Consider the following 14,815-nt stretch of genomic DNA (forward strand, 5'->3'; position numbering starts at 1 on the left):
ATCGAAGAAGGAGACAGTCCTGCAGGGCCAGGGAGGCGCAGGTGCTGCAGGGTCTGTCAGGGTGACTGGAGGGTTAGAGGGTTAAGGAGATCTGCGGTGTCCAGCCACGAACCAGGGCCAGAGCAGGGGCTCTGTGAACGGTGCGTGAGTAAGTGAGTTCACAGAAGTGAAACAGATGAGGGAGCTTCTTGCTGGGTTCTGAGAACCACCCATAGGGCTGCTCCTGACACATGAGGCCAAGGGCCCTTCAGGCCTCGGGCTGCTTCGGGCCAAAAGGATGCTGGCGTGGTGACGTGTTACTTCTGCCTGCCTGAGGGCCATCCCTGTCTTCTGGAAGCACCTTCCGAGTTTCCCTTTGGGGAGCCTCCCTCCCCTCTGCTCCTTCATGTGGCCTCGGAGGGCTGACGCCCACCCCAGGTTGGGGGTGAGTGCGCGCCCAAGCCTGGCGAGGCCCCAGACCCCTGCATGTGGGATGGGTTGGGGGGGCCCGTGACCCCGGCTGGGCCAAGCACAGCCAAGGCCTGTACGCTGGGCTTTTCCTAAGCGCTCCGGGGATTGAAGGGCTCTCTTTCCTCCCGGGCTGCTGAGCTGCACACCTGCACCTGCAGTGACCCAGGGCCCCCACGCAAAGAACTGCCAAACAGCAGGTGCAGGAAAGCACGGAGCTGTGACAGGGACAGGCAGTGCGTGGCCCTGATGACACCATTCGGGTCTCTGAGTACCTCCCGTGGTAGGAAAGCCAACTGAGATTTCTGTCACTTACGACCAAGAGTTCTGACTCGGGAGCTGTCCCGTTCGGCTCTCTCATCTTACACGTTAACCCAGAGAGATGGGCACTGTCCCAGGTGGCGACAGAGCAGGGGGAGCACTCAGGCCCACAGAGCTCCCCGTCAGACCTCTTTCCGCTCTGCCACACGGCGGCCTTCCATAAAGTACCTTCTTCCCCCCGGTTTAGTCCTCAGTCATCAAACTCCTCCACGCACACCCGCCGCCAGGAGTTAGCTGGGATATCGCTGGGGGAAAGGGCCTCGGAGCCGCCCTTCACCAAGGAGCACTGTGGAGTTCCCGTCACCGCTCAGCAGTAACACACCCAACCAGTGTCCACGAGGACACGGGTTCCATCCCTGGCCTCGCTCAGTGGGTTAAGGATCCACTGTTGCTGTGAGCTGTGGTGTAGGTCACAGATGCGGCTTGGATCCTGTGTTGCTGTGGCTGTGTGTAGGCCGGCGGCTGCGGCTCTGATTCAACCCTACCCCTAGCCTGCGAACTTGCATATGCCGTGGATGTGGCCCTAAAAAGACAAACAAACCAACAAAATTGATAAGCACCTCGAGAGCCGCCCTGCCCTGACACAAAGTCATCCTCCTGTTCCTGCTTCAGCCGTGTTTCTAAAGCAGAGCCCCAGTGTGAACCCCACTTCTTGGGGGGCGTCACTCCACCTGCTGTTTCCTTCCCAGTCTCTGCTGCCCCAACCACCTCCAACATAAAAACACACTTACTTCAGTTCACTTCTTGACCAGATCCTCCAAAAGGAGAATAATTCCAGAACTGAGAGTAACATGGCATTGACGATGAGAAACCGTGACGTCCAGTAATGGACCTCCAGCCAGTCCCAAGCAAATTCGGCAATCAGCTGGTACGGAAGGAAGGAGTATTTCACCAGGAATTCTCTCCACTGCTTCCATGTGGGCTCCCTCAGATCCTTTCCGAGTAACAAACAGGTAAATACAAACAAAAAAAAGATGTTCACAAAAAAGAATGAGGATTGACTTTTACACAAAATACTATGGTTATCACTGTATTACATTTATTAAAACACACACACACACACACACACACACACACACACATCCAACAGTCTAAAATGAGATTTCTATTCACCAATTCAGTTTGTCTCTTTTTTTTTTTTTTAAGGGCCACACCAGCAACGAATGGAAGTTCCCAAGCTAGGGGTGGAATTAGAGCTGCAGCTGCCAGCCCACACCCCAGCAACACCAGATCCGAGCTGTATCTGCAACCTACACCACAGCTCACGGCTGGATCCTTAACCCACTGAGCAAGGCCAGGGATCAAACCTGCATCCTCATGGATACTAGTCAGATTTGTTTCCACTGAGCCATGACGGGAACTCCCATCAATTCACTTTGTAATAATTACTCTTACATTGGATAAATGTTACCAAAGAGGCTGAACTGAGATGCTTGTTATATAATTGTGGGAACTCAGAATTAAAAACAAACAAACAAACTAAGCCCAAGTTACTAATAGCGAGCTTAAAACTAATCAAAATTAACCGTTTTCAAAATTTCTTCATCACATAAAACATTTTCCCAAATCAGCATCTCATCGGTGATGAGTAGAATGGTAACAGGTCCTGGCAAGACATACATCTTTAAAAGGTGCTTATGCAGAAAATAAAAACCTTTAATTACAGGTATCAGCAGGTATGTGTAAAAGGGTATTTAGACAACTCATCGGCAGCCAGAGGCTAATGAAAGCTGCGCAGGAATATGCACGTGGACACTGAGAATCCCCAGAAAAAAGCTGGCCTGGGGAGCAGGCAGGGGTGGATGGAGCTTGTGAAAACGGAAAAGGCCAGGGCAGCTCTGTGCTCCCAGGCCTGCAGAGGCAGGTGACAGCTGACACTGGAGAATTAGAGAAACACAGTGCAGAGGGGCTAATCCGTAGGCTTTAAACTATGTCCAGGGCTGAGGTCAGCTAGGCAGGCAAAGGTCTTTGGGGAGTTCCCGCTGTGGCTCAGTGGAAACGAATCTGACTAGTATCCATGAGGACACGGCTTGGATCCCTGGCCTCAATCAGTGGGTTAAGGATCTGGCATTGCTGTGAGCTGGGATGTAGGTCACAGACGTGGCTTAGATCTGGTGTGGCTATGGCTGTGGTTGGCAGCTGCAGCTCCAACTCAACCCCTAGCCTGGGAACTTCCATATGACGCGGGTGCGGTCCTAAAAAGGAACGAAAAGGGCGGGGGAGGGTGGTCTTTGGTGGACTTCCCCGTGTGGCTCAGCAGAAATAAATCTAACTAGTATCCATGAGGATGCAGGTTCCATCCCTGGCCTTGCTCAGTGGGTTAGGGATCTGGCGTTGCCGTGAGCTGTGGTGTAGGCTGCAGATTCGGCTTGGATATGGAGTTGCTGTGGCTGTGCTGCAGGCTGGCAGCTACAGCTCCGATTCAGCCCCTAGCCTGGGAACCTCCATATGCCCAGGGTGCAGCCCTAAAAAGACACACACACACAGACACACACAAGGATCTTTGGAGACTTAGGAATTGGGTTTCAACATTATATGGATCATATGATGATTCCCATATCTATGTGACTTTTGATAGAAAAGGACCAGAAGGCTTGCCCCAAAAGTACCAACGCAGAGGACCTTGCCCCCTAATGACCAACTAGACACACAGAACCACCCCCAGTCAATGGGCTCCACCGACGACTCTGCAGACCAGGTGGGCATCTGTCCCTGCCAAGGGCCCTGTGCCAGCTGATGCGAGGACTCCCATCTGTGAGGATGGATGCTGATCCTGCCTCATGGTAGGACAAATAACCATCCTTTGGGGACCCTGTGAAGGACACTCACCACGCTGGAGGGCCCAAACCCTAAAGCTCAGGCAGTCTGGACCTGTGCTCTCTTTGCTTTTTGTTTTGGCCTCCCCAGCAGCACATGGAAGTTCCCAGACCAAGAACTGTACCAGCGCCACAACAGCGACCTAAGCCACTGCAGGGACGAGGTCCTGTCCTTAACCTGCTGTGCCACCAGGGAACTCCTAAGCTGCGTTCTCTTATAACAGAGGCAGTGCTGGGTTTCGTTGCCTAAATATTTCAAGTCCGGAGGGTAATCTCTCTAGCTATGCAACGCAGCAAACAAAACGGGCCTTTGGGAGTGGAGGGGTTCCTGCTGGATTTTCTTTTGTGGGGTTTCTCCCAGAACAACTGGAATGAAGGCTCCTGTTGTTGGCTCTTCCCCGACAGGCTCCGGCTGCTCTCCAACTCCCCCTGAGCCGAGGGACAGCAGCGAGACCCGGCCCAGGGCCCTCTGCAGACCCACCAGCAGCCTGGTGATGATGTCCTCGCTGGAGCCGCCTTCCTGCAGAGGGCAGATGGTGTGGATGAAGGGCAGGAAGGTGTCCGTGTAGTCGAACAGGTAGAGGTACAGCAGGCCGAGCCTGGGGGAGCTCTTGAGGGTGTAGAGCAGGAACAGCGACCTGCCGGGGTTCACGGCCTGCAGTGGACGAGAAGGGGGGACTCACTACCCCCCCCCGGCCCCCCCCCACCTCCCCTCGCTCCTTCTGGTCTCCCGTCCCCGCCACTCGCTTGCCCTAACACCGAATGAATGAGTGAGTGAATGAATGAATGGGAAGAAGCGGCCCAGGGATCCACGTGGCGGGCTGCATCATCTGAAGAGCCAGGGTCTGTCCACGCTGGGGAGGGAGGCGGATGAGAAGCAGGCTCCTAGACACTGTGAGAAGAGCACAATCTTTGGGGAAAGTAATGGGTGGCATCACTTAATAAAGACGATGTGAAATTCGGAAGGCCTCATGCACATTTCGAGTGCTGCACTGTGTACAGCAGAGAAGATGGACCGTCAGGGACCTCAGTCCTGAAGTGACATCGGTGTTGAGCCCAGAATTCACACAGCCATTGAGGAATGCACAGAAGGGGCTTTCGAGCTCACATTACAATGTTAGGTGAAAAACAGATTCAAAGACACACAGCTGTCCCATCTCAACAGGGTCAGGGCCCTGGAAGCAGGGCCTGCCTGGTTCAGGACTGAGATCCCCTTTCTAAGGGAGCGCTTGGCTCATAACAGCTGTCAGTATCTATCTGTGGAACGAATACATAAAAAAAGGGCTGGAGGAGTTCCCGTTGTGGCTCAGTGGTAAGGAACCTAACTAGTATCCATGAGGATTGATACCTGGCCTCGTTCAGTGGGTTGGGGCTCTGGTGCTGCCGTGAGCTGTGGTGCAGGTCGCAGACATGGCTCGGATCTGGTGTTGCTGTGGCTGTGGTGTACGCCCATGGCTGTAGCTCCAATTTGACCCCTAGCTTGAGAACGTCCATGTCCCAGGTGTGGCCCTAAAAAGACAAAAAAAAAAAAAAAAAAAGAGAAAAGGGCTGGATATGTTCACTATCTGGATGTTGTAGTGATGGTTTCACAGGTGTGTACAGAATGTTGAAACGTGTCAAACTGTACACCTTAAATATGTGCATGTCAATTATTTCTCAGTAAAACTGTTAAAACAATCCAACTTACTTGATGCTATAAATGGCTTGCTACTAAAGATTTTAAAATGTGGCAAAGGTTACATCTAAGAAGAAAGACCTTTGGAGTTCCCCAGTGGCCTAGCACCTAGTAGTTAAGGATGCAGCATCATCACTGCAGTGGCTCGGGATCGATCCCTGGCCTGGGAATTTGTGCATGCCGCCGGGGTGGACAAAAAAAAAAGAAAAAAAAGAAAGAAGAGAGAGCTTCAGAAATGAATACGAAAATTGTGTATCAACTCTACTTCAATACAATAAATAAAAAAAAAAAAAAGAAGAGAGAGTGCTTCTCCTTACAGAGTTTCACACTGAAGTGCTTAGGGTAAAATAATTCAGTGTTGGATGTGCCTCACATATAGACCCAGGACTGGGTGTGGGGAGTGGGCGGAGGGGACACATGAAGGGAGGGGGACCGTGAGCTGGTGCTCGATGAAGCTGGGAATTCTCTTCCCTCTGTTTTTGTATGTACATAACATTTTCTACATTTAAAGATTTTTTTTTTTTAAAGGTTCCACTTGTGAAACGGCTTGGTTCTAGGTCTCGGGCAGGCAGGGTACAAGAGTAACTTGACTATCTTGTCACGTGAGAAAGGAAAGTGTCAAAGACGAATGAGGTCAGGTTAAAAGGACCCTCAGCAAGTATACTGCACCTCGGCTCAAAAGTTAAATTTAAAAAATGGACTCAGAAAATAATGTGAGGTGACTCCTACTCCAAAAAGATGGGACAACGTGAGCATCAATTAGAATAACTACTGAGGAGTTCCCGTCGTGGCGCAGTGGTTAACGAATCCGACTAGGAACCATGAGGTTGCGGGTTCGGTCCCTGCCCTTGCTCAGTGGGTTAAGATCCGCATTGCCGTGAGCTGTGGTGTAGGTTGCAGACGCAGCTCGGATCCAACGTTGCTGTGGCTCTGGGTAGGCCGGTGGCTACAGCTCCGATTCGACCCCTAGCCTGGGAACCTCCATATGCCGCAGGAGGGGCTCAAGAAATAGCAAAAAAAAAAAAAAAAAAAAAGACAAAAAAAATAATAATTAAAAAAAAAGAATAACTACTGAAATGGGGAGTTCCCGTCGTGGCGCAGTGGTTAACGAATCCGACTAGGAACCATGAGGTTGCGGGTTCATCCCTGCCCTTGCTCAGTGGGTTGACGATCTGGTTGCCATGAGCTGTGCTGTAGGTCGCAGATGCGGCTCGGATCCCGCGTTCCTGTGGCTCTGGCGAAGGCTGGCAGCTACAGCTCCGATTCGACCCCTAGCCTGGGAACCTCCATATGCCACGGTAGCAGCCCAAGAAATGACCAAAAGACAAAAAAAAAAAAAAAAAAAAAAAAGATTAACTAGTGAAATGTATTCAAACACAACGAGAATGTTAAAATCATCAGTTAATGATAACCCTAAAGAAAGAAACTGGTCCCCCTTCTTTTTTTTTTTTTTTTTTTTTTTTGCTTTTAGGGCCACATTTGCATAATATGGAAGTTCCCAGGCTAGGGGTTGAATCTGAGCTGTAGCTGCCGGCCTACACCACAGCCACAGCAACGCAGGATCCGAGCCGAGCCGTGTCTGCGACCCATACCAGAGCTCACGGCAATGCCAGATCCTGAACCTGTTGAGTGAGGCCAGGGATTGAACCAACATCCTTACGGATCCTAGTAGGGTTTGTTTCCACAGAGGCACAGCAGGAACTCCTGAAGTTGGTCACTTTTGGAGGAAAATAAGAAGCAAATCATTACTCTAGAATAGGTAAGTTCAAGGAAAAGAATCAAGCATGTATCCTGCCTTTGCGGTATAAACTAGACTTAGTATAATCAAAATGGTTGATGGCAGTAATTTTCCTTTTGTTTTAAAGATGTATTTCAAGAGTTCCCGTCGTGGTGCAGTGGTTAATGAATCCGACTAGGAACGATGAGGTTGCGGGTTTGGTCCCTGGCCTTGCTCAGTGGGTTAAGGATCCAGCGTTGTCTTGAGCTGTGGTGTGGGAGTGGCCCTAGAAAAAACAAAAACAAAAAACAAAAAACAAAACAAAACAAAAAGATGTATTTCAGTGAACAAATGAAGAAATGAAAGAGTTACAGTATCACCGTTTGGCAGCCCCTAATGAACTTAAGGGATCTAAACAATCAAAGACCATGGGACATCACGAGCCTCTGGGTGGAAGGCAATGCCACCGTGAATGAAGCAGTCTTGCCAAAACACCAAACCTAAACCAAACCAAGCGTCTACACAGAACTACCAGATTACAGCATACGCAGGGGAGGAAGGGACCTGCCAGAGACCATCGGCCAAGGTCAAGACATGGGAAAACCACAGGAGAAAATAATGCGGTTTCCTCAAGAAAAAGAGAGAGGGACAATCTCCAGACTGAAAGAGACTTAAACAACATGACACGCACAAACAACCCGATTACAAAGTGGTCAGAAGACCTGAGTAGACATCTTCCCAAAGAAGACACACAGAGAGCCGCCAGGCCTGTGAGAAGATGCTCAACATCGTTAAACATCAGAGACATAAAAAGCAAAACGACGATGAGTGTATCCCCTTGCACCTGTCAGAACGGCCATCATCAAAAGGACCACAAGTAACAAGTGCTGACAAGGATGCAGGGAAAAGGGAACCCTGGTACACTGTTGGTAGGAATGTGAGTGGGTGCAGCTGGGGTGGAAAACAGGATGGCGGGTTCTCAAACAACTAAAAATAGAACACCATGTGATCCAGCGATTCCACTCTTGGCAATGTATCCAACGAAAACACTAATTCAAAAAGATACATTAGGACATCAGGAGGAGTTGTTTTGGAGTAGTGATTAAATGAAAATACACGTAGATTCCTTATCTGTTCCCTTTTATCAGAAAATGCAAACCCACTTTCACAGGGATTCCTCCTTAAAAGCGCCCCCAGGGCTGGCAGATGGTGCCTAGTGGGTGGGCACAGGCACTGCAGCGGAGCGGAGGTGGATGTGCTCTGGTGGGCAAGTGGGTAATATGTCGTTGTAAAGGTTTATTCTCCTCCCCTCAGCAATTCTAGTTTTAGGAATCTAGCCTCTGCAAGGAAGATGGTTATGCAAAGATACACTGTATTAACTAGGCACAGAATTTTTTTTTTTTTTTTAAACAAACCATGACTGGGGCAAGGTGGGAGGTGGTGCTACTTCTTACAAAAAACTGACCCGCGGGAGCATTTTGCTTCCTCAATGGAAAAGTGTTTTTTGTTTCTTGGTTTTTTTTTTAGGGCGGCACCCACGGCATATGGAGGTTCCCAGGCTAGGGGGTGAACTGGAGCTGCAGCTGCCGGCCTACACCACAGCCACAGCAATGCAGGATCCCATCCTTCACAGCTCCTTTGTGAAGCCAGCAATATGTATCCACAGCTACTGCCTGACCTTTATACTTCCCCACGTGGACAGGTTCAGAAGCTTCTTCCATAAACTGCAGTAATCCTTGGATCCCCAGAGTGCCAAGTTAACTACAGGATGTGAAAAGAGAAAGGGAAAGCAGCAATATCTAAAGCAAATTCTGTTTACCCCCAAATTTTTGAAAAATAAAGAAAGAGAGCTTGGAAACTGAAACAGCAGCTGCTGTTGTTTAGATATTTGAGAATCAATGCACTTTATTTTATTTTGCTTTTTAGGCCCCGCGATCAAACCCATGTCACAGCAGTGACCTTGGCGGCTGCAGTGACGACACCGGATCCTTGACCTGGTGTGCCACAGGAGAACTCCATGAGCTATCCTTTTTTCAGGCCTGAAAATTTACTACTATCGGAATGCTTTATTCCCAGGATTGACCATTCTGTGAATCAGCAGTGGTGGTGCCCGGAGGCACCTCCATGAGACTCTGCCAGCTCCAGGCAAAATAACATGAAACTGTGCCTGGGAGGGAGGCACAAAGCATCCTCAAGAGACGGTCCCAGGACAGGTAGTAGTGATGTCACCGCTCCATCCAGTCTCACAGGGACTGGCAGGTCGGCCCAGAAGCCGGTTCCAGGAGTTCCTGTGATCTGCGCAAAGTTAAGGAAACAATGTACTTGTCAACATTTGGAAACTGGGAGTTTGAGCATAAAACCGGCCGGTCAGCTTTTGCAGAAAAACAAGAGGACCCTCCCTCAGTAGGCCAAACCGCACTCCCAGGCCAGGTGAGCCCACTCCACCGGTCCATACTTTCCTGCACCAGGAGCTCCGCTCGCTCGCTCGCTCGCGGGTGCTTGGCCAGCCGCCCCCAGGGCCACTGCAGGGTCTGGCGCGCCTCAGACCATCCCTCTCCCACCCTAAGATCCTAGATCCCCAGAGGTGGAGCGGGTACCAGTAGGCAGACACCACGGGCCGCCCCCACCCCTCGCTTCCCGGGAAAGGCCATCCGTCCGGCTGAGCGCAACCGGATGGGGCCCCGAAGCCTGTCTGCATGGACCCCACTCACGTGGTCCGGTACAGGGGAGGCTGTGGCAGGGAAGTCCAGGAACAGGCAAGCAGCGCAGCGCTCAGCGCAGCACAGACCGCTGGACCTTTCAATTTGCGTGGTATGGGGGGGGGGGAGCGCCCAGATGAAGTGACATCACAACCTCGCCTCCCAGCACCTCCCGCTCCCGGCCTGGACCGTGGCCTAGACGCTGCCTTTCTGCTGGCCGAGTCCGCTGACCATGGAGTCCTGGGCTTCTTTGCGGAGGGGTGAGAACAGAGCTGGCTCTGCTGCCACCAGGGCGAGGCACTTGGAAAGTGCTTTTAAGTTCCTGTCTCCGGGAGTCGTGAATCTGTCCGGACTGCAGCCTGAGCTCCTGGCCGCCGCCGCCGCCGCCGCCGCGTGTTTGGCTTGAGGTTTCTAAACCTAAAAAGATCCCTGACTGGAGCTGTCCCTAGCCCTTGGGTTGTGCTGCTGCCCCGCCTCCTGACAGGCAGCTGCAGGTGGGCTGCTCGGACACAAACTGCAGCTTAGGTACACGGTCCTTGGAGTCTCCCTGTAGCCTTTTGGAAAGGGAAGGAGCACTTACTAAATTCACTGCGAAGTGACAGAGAGCCTTTCCTTGGCCAGGTTGGACAGGTGCTTCTGCCCTCTTTTCAACTAGTTCTCAACCTTGGCCTCTAAAGACTTAGGCACTAAGATGGTTTTGAACATCACGTCGGCGTCGCTAGGATGACTCCAGCTCCACTTAGAATGCCTGCCTGACAAAGCTCAAGGTGCCGGGAGAATCTAGCCAACGCCAGAAGAGAGTCTCTGCTCCTCAGTGTCTCTAGGAGAAGAGGAGCATAACTTCCAGAAACTCTGCTTAGTGTCCCCAGGTGAGTCTCCAACTTTCCCTTCCCGATTTTTAAAAAATTCTCACTACCTGAATCTATTGAGCCACCACACCCCCCACCCACACCCACCCATTCCCTCTTTAAACTGCCCAGCCACTTCTGTACAAATCCAGGGTGAGTCATTTCATGCTTGCCACGTCCCTGTTTCCGTATATTATTGACGAAAATCTGCCGTGATCCCTTTACCTAGTGTCCAGCTTAATCTCTGGCAGAAGCCTGGGAAAACTTTATAACCAGTCATGAAAATGGGCCTATGGTGCATACACTTTAAAGATTTTTCTGACTTTGGAGGCCACTTGGGGGGAAGCGTCTAGTCCTCATGACACTCTAAACCTGGTTGCTGTCTTCTTAGGAGTATTGTAGTTAAGGAAATAAATGAGGAAGTTCCTGTTGTCGATGCGCTGATTGTGGCACATCAGAAATGATTCCAATACGATTCCCACGAGTAGTATCCGTGATGATGAGTGTTCGATCCCTGGCCTCAGTGGGTTGGGGAATCCTGTGTTGCCTTGAGCTGTGGTGTCGTTCTCAGATGAGGCTTAGATCCCAGGTTGCTGTGACTGTGGTGTAGACCCACAGCTGTAGCTCTGATTGTGCCCCTAGCCTGGGATTTTCTGTATGCTGCAGGTGCGGCCCTAAAAAGCAAAAAGAAAAAAAAAATGGGATGAAGTTTAGTCAGGTCAGACCACAGAGTATATTCTGGGTCCAGAGATGAGCTGGAATGAAAATTCAGACTCAGTTTAAGGAGTTAAAGGGGAAGAAGGGAGCACATTTTAAAAAATGCTTCTTGTTTGACTGCCTCCTCTGCATGTTTCTCTCATGCTTTTAAAGTCTTCATGATCAGTCTCTCACGTCAACACATTACGTTCTAAATTGTTGGAGAGATGCCACTGGTGGGGGTGGGATGGGGGTGGGATGTGCATAGTAGGAGCAGTGGGGGCTTGTCTTAAGAGCTGAGCCCAGGAGAGGAGGTGAGAAAAGTTGTCTTGCCATGGGGTTCCACCAGCTCTACAGTGGTAGACCTCACCCTGTTCCTGCATGGAGCTGACTGTAGCAGACTGGGGGAGAGTTCCAAACTAGGCTGAAGAGGAACTTAAATGTGGGCAGGATTCCTTGTAGAGAAGTGTTCTTTTTCTTTCTTTTTTTCCTTCCCTTCTTTCTTTCTTTCTGGCCGTGCCCGTGACACGAGGGAGTTCCCAGGCCAGCGATGGAACCCACGTCACAGCAGGGACAGTGCTATGTCCTTAGTCTACTGAGCCCCAGAGGGACTCCTGTAGAGAAGTGTTTTCATAGTCAGTGGACTGACTACCCAGATGTAAGTAACTGCTTCTGTGTCTGATCCCAGCAAAAGGATGCCACACATGGCGGGGGCGCGGAGGGGATCTCAGGAAGTAGCCGAGGTACCAAAAATATGTCCACTGGACAAAACAGTGATTCAGAGGGAGACATGCACCTTGATGTTCATGGTAGCACTTTTCACAATAACCCACCCTTGGAAACAGCCTATCCATAGACAGATGAATGGATAAAGAAAATGTACATATACACACACGACTACTACGCAGCCAGGAAAACGAATGAATGAATGCCATTTGCAGCGACATGGATGGACCTAGAGATGAACATGCTCAGTGAATTATGTCAGAAAGACAACCACGTCATATCATGTATATGTGGAACCTAAAATACGGCACAAATGAACCTACCTCCAACACAGAAACACAGATAGAGGATAGATTTTTGGTTGTCGAGGAGGAGGGAGGAAGAGGGTTGGACTGGGAGTTGGGGATAGTAGATGCAAACTATGACATTTAGAATAGATAGACGGCAAGGTCCTACTGTATAGAACAGGGAACTATATCCAGTTCCCTGGGATAGACCATAAAGAAAGGAAAAATTTTTTTGAGGAATGTATATATGTGACTGTCTCCGTCACTTTGCTGTATAACAGAAATTAGCCCATTATAAATCAACTATAACTTTTTAATGTGAAAATAAAATTGCAGTTTTGAAAAAGCTGAGATCTTTATGTTGAATACTTCCCATTAGATTTGACTATCTTTTTGTGAATAAAAATTATATCGAACTTTCAAAAATGAATTGTGCCCGTGACATCACTACCATGGACAGTTATTGCAGCACAAACAGTGCCTGTCTGTGTTATGATTTTGTCTCCAAAGATTCCAGACTGGATTCTTGGGTGCAGTGTTGAAAGAAAGAAAATAGCCGTTGACAATGATTTCCCAAACAGAATGCTTTCACTCTTTGGGAAGATAAAGCCCTTTGACTCAGTTCCTGAGGTCATGTACTAACATGCCTTTGGTGTGCCTGTTGGTCCTAGGTGGAGTGGGGAACACAGACCTGGTTCCTGTCTTCAAGCAACTCAGGATCTAATCTGCAGACAAGACATGGATTCATCCAAAAGGTAAGTCCCACATGATGGTGATGTGTTAGGAACTTCTGAAAGGAGTGGAAGAGCCCACAGAGTTCTCAGCGTAAGACTCAGTTGTCTTCCCAGCTCTCTGAAGTCTTTCCTCCCAGCAGCCCAGACATCCTGTGATGACCTCTGCCCTGACCATTCTCATCCGCGTTCATTGGACTGTCCCCAGGTTTAGCCGATAAGAGCAAGATAGGCCCAGTTACACTGGCGTTTCAGATAAACAGCAGATGCATTTTCAGTATGAGGATGCCTCATGCGGTGTTTGAGACCTACTCAAAAGTATTCCATGTTTCTCTGAAATGCAGATGGATATGTACCGCATCTTTCTTGGCTCATCCTTCCGTAGACGCTGGGGTTGTTTTCCTGTCCTGGTGACTGTGACTCTGTTGTGGTGAACATAGAGGTGCATGTGATCGTCAAGCGAGTGTTTTAGGTAAATCGCCAGAAGTGGAATTGCTGGGTCCTACGGTAGTTCTGACTTTAATTTTTCGAGGAATCTCATGCTGTTTTCCACTGTGGCTGCACCAGTAATGTTCCTTTTTCTCCACATTCTCTCCAGCGTTTATTGCTTGTGTGTGTGTGTGTGTGTGTGTGTGTGTGTGTCTGTTTATATAGTAACCATTCTCTAAGGGATGAGGTGAACTATTACTGTGGTTTGGGTTTGTAGTTCCATTAGTGTGGTTGAACCTCTTTTCATATGCCTGTTGGCCATTTTCTGTTTTCTTTGGGAAAACATCTGTTCAGATCCTCTGCCCATGTTTTTTGTCTGCTTTTTGTCTGCTTTTTGTTTGTTTTGTGCCACACCCAAGGCATACAGAAGTTCCCAGGTTAGGGACCCTGGAACCAGCAGCACCCCATGCCACTGTGGTGACAATGGCAGATCTTTTTTTTTTCTTTTTTTTTTTTGTCTTTTGCTTTTGTCTTTTTTGTTGTTGTTGTTATTGTTGCTATTTCTTGGGCCGCTCCCGCGGCATATGGAGGTTCCCAGGCTAGGGGTTGAATCGGAGCTGTAGCCACCGGCCCACGCCAGAGCCACAGCAATGCGGGATCCGAGCCGAGTCTGCAACCTACACCACAGCTCACGGCAACGCCAGATCGTTAACCCACTGAGCAAGGGCAGGGACCGAACCCGCAACCTCATGGTTCCTAGTCGGATTCGTTAACCACTGCGCCACGACGGGAACTCCGCAATGGCAGATCTTTAACCCGCTGAGCTGCATTAGAATTCCCCTCTATTTTTGTACTGGGTTGCTTGGGGGTTTTTGATGTGGAGTTGAATGAGCTTTGTTTGTTTCTTTTTTAAAGTATTTTGCCTCTTAATCCCTTATCAGATGTACGATTAGTAAATAGCTTCCCAGAGTAGGTTCCCTTTTCACTTTGATTTTGGTTTCTTTCACTGTAGAAACACTTTATAGTTTGCTGTCCTTCCACCTGTTTTTATATATATATATATATATTTTTTTTCTTTTTCTAGGGCTGCTCCCGGGGCATATGGAGGTTCCCAGGCTAGGGGTTGAATCGGAGCTGTAGCCTCTGGCCTACACGACAGCCACACCATCGCCAGATCTGAGCCGTGTCTGCGACCTACACCACAGCTCACGGCAACGCCGGACCCTTAACCTGCTGAGCAGGGCCAGGGATCAAACCCGCAACCTCATGGTCCCTAGTCGGATCCGTTAACCACTGAGCCACGATGGGAGCTCCATTCCACTTTCTATCACTTGCCTTTGAAGTCAGATCCAAGTGTAAGCAGACAGATGTCCATGTGCTTACCCCCTATGTTTTCTCCTCGCCATTGTATGGTTTCGGTTCT

General features: G+C 49.6%; 1 protein-coding gene across 1 annotated transcript; it reads right to left on the minus strand.

The window, feature by feature from the left end:
* LOC106509687 (bifunctional apoptosis regulator-like) lies at positions 1,470-5,755 on the minus strand. The gene is made up of 3 exons (XM_021087968.1): positions 5,633-5,755; positions 4,066-4,239; positions 1,470-1,702 (listed from the first exon to the last, which is right to left on the minus strand). The coding sequence occupies exons 1-3, from the start codon at positions 5,753-5,755 to the stop codon at positions 1,496-1,498; spliced, it is 504 nt and encodes a 167-aa protein (XP_020943627.1). The 3' UTR covers positions 1,470-1,495.

This window comes from Sus scrofa, chromosome 3 (genome assembly GCF_000003025.6).
Source record: "Sus scrofa isolate TJ Tabasco breed Duroc chromosome 3, Sscrofa11.1, whole genome shotgun sequence".
In the NCBI taxonomy this organism is placed as follows: domain Eukaryota; kingdom Metazoa; phylum Chordata; class Mammalia; order Artiodactyla; family Suidae; genus Sus; species Sus scrofa.

Coding starts and splice junctions, on each gene's coding strand:
- LOC106509687 (XM_021087968.1), bottom strand. CDS start 5,755: ATGTTATGTACATACAAAAACAGAGGGAAGAGAATTCCCAGCTTCATC. Junction 4,240..5,632: donor ACCCAGTCCTGGGTCTATAT/GTGAGGCACATC, acceptor CGTCCACTGCAG/GCCGTGAACCCCGGCAGGTC. Junction 1,703..4,065: donor ACATCATCACCAGGCTGCTG/GTGGGTCTGCAG, acceptor TTACTCGGAAAG/GATCTGAGGGAGCCCACATG.